Source organism: Ctenopharyngodon idella, chromosome 10 (genome assembly GCF_019924925.1).
Source record: "Ctenopharyngodon idella isolate HZGC_01 chromosome 10, HZGC01, whole genome shotgun sequence".
Classification (NCBI taxonomy): Eukaryota; Metazoa; Chordata; class Actinopteri; order Cypriniformes; family Xenocyprididae; genus Ctenopharyngodon; species Ctenopharyngodon idella.
The window spans coordinates 47,358,728-47,365,342 of record NC_067229.1 but is presented as its reverse complement, the minus strand read 5'-3'; the positions used below and the strand labels follow the sequence as shown (position 1 = coordinate 47,365,342).

The 6,615-nt window shown below is 36.3% G+C and overlaps 1 protein-coding gene across 2 annotated transcripts; it reads right to left on the bottom strand.

Annotated features, from left to right (window-relative positions):
* Nucleotides 1-272: 272 nt before the first annotated feature.
* On the bottom strand, nt 273-6,020 carry ykt6 (YKT6 v-SNARE homolog (S. cerevisiae)). 2 transcript variants are annotated; one of them, XM_051910438.1, is made up of 9 exons: nt 5,733-6,020; nt 5,286-5,357; nt 5,073-5,194; nt 4,707-4,789; nt 4,076-4,176; nt 1,557-1,661; nt 1,335-1,400; nt 1,134-1,235; nt 273-976 (listed from the first exon to the last, which is right to left on the bottom strand). In XM_051910438.1, exons 3-9 carry the CDS (start codon nt 5,174-5,176, stop codon nt 941-943), a joined length of 597 nt encoding a protein of 198 aa, XP_051766398.1. In that variant the 5' UTR covers nt 5,177-5,194; nt 5,286-5,357; nt 5,733-6,020; the 3' UTR covers nt 273-940. The 2 variants fall into 2 exon arrangements, with proteins under 2 accessions (XP_051766398.1, XP_051766397.1); XM_051910437.1 differs by lacking the exon at nt 5,286-5,357 and having other exon boundaries at nt 5,733-6,019.
* Between the last annotated feature and the right edge of the window lie 595 nt (nt 6,021-6,615).

Here is a 6,615-nt window from a genome sequence, read left to right as displayed (position 1 = left end):
AGAGGTCCAGCGAGAGTCATGTGACCAAACACAATCACTAACACAGCACAGATTTACACTCACAACTGCGCACAAGGATCGAGGGGGCTGATTTCACAGTAAACCACACTTTAAGGCTTTATTATTACTCTCAAATATCACAATACATGTTCTTTATGAACCACCAGCTGGTTTATTTATAATCAGATGAAAATACTGTAGGAATGTTTCATATGTGCACTGACAAAGCATTAAAAAAAAATAAAAATCAAGATACAGGGAACCAAGGCCAATATGATTCAGTTATTTATTTACATTTTCAAGAGAAAAAAGTATTAGAATAGTACACAAACAGACTTTGAAACATTTAATTTGGTCAGTCACTCATGGGGTGCACAATATTGAGGATTGAGAATCCAAACACATCGATATTTAACACATTGTTTACTGTTGTCACATTTAAAAAACAATTCACGCTACATGTTCACTCTACAAGGCGCTTCAAAACTGCCAAAGCCGAATAATGGGTTTAAATATAGAGATTGCAGCATTTTCACTCACATGTTCTCCATTGATAAGGCTAAATAAACAGTCTGATATCAACACACTTGTGTCTAAAAGTAAGGCACAGCGGGGACGTTTGACTCGAGCCCCTCTATGCTTTTATCCGTATCCGTTTTGAGCTTGTGCCAGACCCTGAGGAACCGCTGAAGAAAACCAAGTTCTCACACAACATGAAAACCGATGGCAGAGTAAGTGTGGTGCATCATGGGAAATCAGCCCCCTCTGAGCCTGTCATTGTATACCGTTGGATGGTTTCTCTCATGTATTCGCTATGACTGCTGCATGATAAAAGCACCAGCCCACACCAGGACAGAGAGAAAGAGAGGGGGAAAAAAAATAGAAAATCAGAGAGGAGAGGTGGCCGAAGAGTCCAGTCCAATCAGATACTTCATCGCGATCACATGACCTCACAGCATGAGTTCTGCTTGCGTGCCTATAAAAAACAGTAACATCAACATCACATTTAATACTTGGTACAAGTATGAGCAAGAAGAAAACATAATGAAGCTTTAAATTTGTTTAACAGTATTGACATTAATGAAACAAGCAATAAATTGCATGTCCTGTTGCTGTGCATGTAAAGTACTGACCGTTTTATAAAAGGCTTTTGATTGGTTTCCCAGATGCTCTGATTTCTGAACTAAATCATCCAGTTTTTCTCCTCTCTCCAGCAGTGACTCCATTGTGTTGTGCTGGAGAAACACACATTAAATTAAATACAAATGCCAATGCATTCAAAAAAACAAGTATCAATGTAGGTGAAACAAAGCCTGGAAAAAAAGCCTGCTCACCAAAATAATTTTGGTTTCGTCCAGTTCAGCTTGCACTTTGGTCATAGCGTCAGCCTCACGTGGATTCTGCAGAACAGGAAATAAACTCGAACTGTTAGATGTAATAAAATGTGCTGTGGTTTACAAATCAAGTTCCCTTAAATGCACTGAATAACAATATTGACCACTACATGGCTTATCTTGGCTGATGCCGTTTCATTATTATTTTCATTGTTGTTACACCTGGTATCTAGCCAGATGGCTGTCCAGTGCCGTGTACTGAATGGTCGCCGGTGATCCAGAAGGCCAGTCTATACTGTTCACCTGCTTGGAGAACTCATCCAACACCTACAGACAACCACAAACCCGGTTAAGAGAGAAAATGGTGATGCATAATCAGTAAAAATCTATTTTTTAAAATATTATTTTAAATGATATTTAATATTAAAATAGACATTTAAATGTACACATTATGTTTTTTATTGTACTGTCTTTATACTAATAATAAGTAGATAGTAAAGTCTGTAGACTGGATGGATGGATGGATGTATAGATGGACGGATGGATATACAGTGCCACTTGAAAGTTTGTGAACCCCTTGCAGAATCTTTGAAAATGTGAAAAATTTTAACAAAATAAAAGAGATCATACAAAATGCATGTTATTTTTTATTTAGTACTGTCCTGATTAAGATATTTTACATAAAAGATGTTTACATATAATTCACAAGACAAAATAGCTGAATTTATTAAAATGACCCCGTTCAAAAGTTTGTGAACCATTGATTCTTAATACTGTGTGTGGTTACCTGATGATCTACGACTGTTTTTTTGTTTTGTGATGGTTGTTCATGAGTCTCTTGTTTGTTCTGAGCAGTTAAACTGAGCTCTGTTCTTCAGAAAAATCCTCCAGGTCCTGCAGATTCTTCAGATTTCCAGCATCTTTTGCATATTTGAACCCTTTCCAGCAGTGACTATATGATTTTGAGATCCATCTTTTCACACTGAGGACAACTGAGAGACTCAAACACAACTATTAAAAAAAGGTTCAAACATTCACTGATGCTCCAGAAGGAAACACGATGCATTAAGAGTCAGGGGGTGAAAACTTTTGAACAGGATGAAGATGTCCAAATTTTTCTTATTTTGTTTAAATATCATTTTTCTTCATTTAGTACTGCCCTTTGGAAGCAACAGAAGATACTTACATGTTTCCCGGAGACAAATTAAGTAATTTACCTTGATCTTCAAATTCAAAAAGTTTTCACCCCCCTGCTCTTAATGCGTCGTGTTTCCTTCTGGAGCATCAGTGAATGTTTGAACCTTTTTTAATAGTTGTGTTTGAGTCCCTCAGTTGTCCTCAGTGTGAAAAGATGGATCTCAAAATCATTCAGTCACTGCTGGAAAGGGTTCAAATATGCAAAAGATGCTGGAAATCTGAAGAATCTGCAGGACCTGGAGGATTTTTCTGAAGAACAGAGCTCAGTTTAACTGCTCAGAACAAACAAGAGACTCACGAACAACCATCACAAAACAAAAAAACAGTCGTAGATCATCAGGTAACCACACACAGTATTAAGAATCAATGGTTCACAAACTTTTGAATGGGGTCATTTTAATAAATTCAGCTATTTTTTTGTCTTGTGAATTATATCTAAACATCTTTTATGTAAAATATCTTAATCAGGACAGTACTAAATAAAAAATAACATGCATTTTGTATGATCTCTTTTATTTTGTTAAAATTTTTCACATTTTCACAGATTCCGCAAGGGGTTCACAAACTTTCAAGTGGCACTGTATAGACCGATGGCTGGATATATATAACGATAGATGGATGGATGGATGAATGGAACGATGGATGGATATATGGATGGATGGATGGATGATATATAGAACGATGGATGGATGGATGGATGGATAATATATAGAACGATGGATGGATGGATGGATGGATATATAGAATATATAGAATGGGTGGATGGATATATAGATGGATGGATAATATATAGAATGATGGACGGATGGATAAATGGACGGACGGATAGATGGATAGATGATATATAGAACGATGGATGGATGGATGGATGATACATAGAACGATGGATGGATATATAAATGGACAGATGGATGGATAGATGCATGGATGATATATAGATGGATGGATGGATGGATGGATATATAGATGGATGGTGGATGGATGTATAGATGGATGGATGATATATAGAATGATAGATGGGTGGATGGATGGATGGATGGATGGATGATATATAGATGGGTGGATGATATATAGATGGATGGATGGATGGATGGATGATAGATATATAGAATGATGGATAGATGGATGAATGGATATATAGAATGATGGATGGATGGATGGAATGACAGAACAATAGATAGATGGATATATAAATGGACGGATGGATGGATGATATATAGAACGATGGATGGATAGATGATATATAGAACGATGTATGGATATATAAATGGACGGATGGATGGATGATATATAGAATGATGGATGGATGGATGGATGATATATAGAACGGTGGATGGATGGATGGATGATAGATATATAGAATGATGGATAGATGGATGGATGGATGGAATGACAGAACAATAGATAGACAGATAGATAGATAAAGCTAAAGTAGTATATCAGAATGTTGGCTTTCTCAAGCTAAAATAATAATAACTGTCAGTATTCATCTTGCTGATGTTATTAGTGTTGGTTATGAAAAGCTGAAAGTCAACAAGACGCACCTTGTCAAGTAAAGTGAAGCAGACTCTGGAGGGATATTCACTGTCTGCGATCACAACACCACCGAGATTGTCATTCCGCACGTACACGTGACACAAGTACTCTAACAGAGAAAAACACACAAACAATTAATCCACTGCTTTAATGAGCAGTTCATCCTTACAAATATATTATAAAATACATGACATACAAGTTTCAACAGAAATTACATTAAAGTATACTTTAGTTTACCATAAATAATTTTCACTTTCTGTACTTTAGTCCTACTTAAGTGGGTCAAAAAGTGCAGCTAACTGCATTTAATACAAATTTAAACCATTTAATTGCAATTAATAGTCAATTAAGTGTCAGAAAACATTCAGGTCACACTTAAGTATATTATTTCCATAATTTGAATTCTTTTTAAAAATATGCTAAAGTATATTTATTTTTCATAAGGGGATGCGTTCTGTATTACTCTAGTAAGCTGATTTTGAGGCCCTCAGAAGCTCAGCTGATCAGTTTGGTGCTTTAATAACACAGTAAACCTAATAACTAGTCCTTCATCCTGCACAAGCTACAATTAAACTCAACAGCTACAATCAGGCCCTGAGGAAACATGTAATACTTCATCTTGATTATGTTATCTCTGACCTTGCTCTTTGACAGACGCGCGACTTCCTAATGCTGAACGCTCAACGATCAGAGCGCTGGTGAATGTCATGAACTCCTGAACGCTGGAAAACAAAAACAGTATATAGATGCAGTTTGCAGTCAGTCGCAGTGATAACAGTTGATGGACCCCATTGACTTACATGGAAAGAAAATACTATGGAAGTCAATGGGGACCATTTCCGACATTCTTCAAAATATCTTCTTTTGTGTTCAGCAGAATAAAGAAATTCATACAGGTTTGGAACAACTTAAGGGTGAGTAAATGATGACAGAATTTTCATTTTTGGGTGAACTATCCCTTTAATAAAAGCATACAGTGAAATATGTACAAGATCCTAGATGTACCTTGATCTCTGGAAGAAACTGAATGATGACAGATCGTACGCCGCCTTCAGCAGGTTGGACTTCGTTGAGCTTTTATACAAGATGCTCAGACTGTAGAGTTTCATGGTGTTACTGGGCAGGACCTGCAACAACACATCAACAAAAACGACACATTATTTTATGATTTATTTGATTGAATTATTGATTATTCAGACATAGCAATGATTGACTTACACTGATTATACCGAACACAGGACAATATATCAGTCATTTAGCGTAGATCCAAAGTGACACCATTAGATTCCCCTGGTTATGATCAAGAACACAATGGTTCATGGGGTTCGAACCTACAACCTTTTAGTTGCCACCTAGATCTTTAACCATTACACCACACCCATATATAACAGATCAGGGTACGCAGGGCCTCTAGAAAGGATCCCAATACATGGAAACCTCGGATCAGATCATCAGAAGGTTTATAAATAGGTTGTTTTAGCTTCTATTCAGATGTGTCATCATTATAATTCAATACAGTTCAACAGGCTAATGACTAACAGCTGCTTAGCAGTCGTGCTAGCTCTAAAATTGCCCGATGTCTCCAGAATAATCTTTCTTAATCTTTCTTAAACCATTTCGATAATGTGAGACGTGATATTATATATAAACAATTGTCATTCTTACCTGCTATGTTTAAAACAGCCAAGACTGAAGCTAATCCGCTAACAGCTAATCTAAACAGGTCAGAATAACTTTTATTTATTTGTCTAAACTGACAGCGGTGTCTCTAGCGTGCTATTATGGAAATTAAAATAATTACTATTTGTATTATGGATTATAATATCACTGGCATCCAGGATAGTCCACGTTTACAGAAGGTATTTAATCAGATCACAACTATCCGAGGATTTTTTTTTTTTTTTCAGGAACTTGCTAGCTGGCAGAAAGCGGCATTTCAAAATAAAAGCGCCTCACTCACACCCATATGAGCTGACGTGCACAAAATAAAAGTCTCAGGTCCATATTCATGAAAGCGGACATGGAAAAATAAAAGTTCCTCATAAACACCCATAAAAGCTGACGTACGCAAAACAAAAGACTCTAGGTCTACGTTCATGTAAAAGAGAAAATAAAAGTCCCTAGTCCATGTCCACATAAAAAGCACAGATATGGTAAATAGTCCCTCAAATGTCCCTAATCCACACCCATGTAACCTGCCATGGGCAAATTAAAGCCATAATAGCCCTGCAGAATTTTTAATGTCTTTTTTTTTTTTTTAATATACTGCTAAAAAAATTAAAATCCTAAAACGCTTTGCTCTTAGCAGGTTCTAGTCTGTTTCCCAGTCTGACAGTCTACAAAACCATCCCATCAACCATTTCAGCATTATATAATGCTAATTACTCATTTTATAATTAGCGCATGATTTTATCATGAGGGACTTACAATGCACTTATTATTTAAAGAGTGCTGAATTAACCTCAATGTACATTTCTTCATTAAGTGCATGATGGTGATAGTTCATTTGAAACTACAACTTAATGTAGGCTACATATAAATGTACACA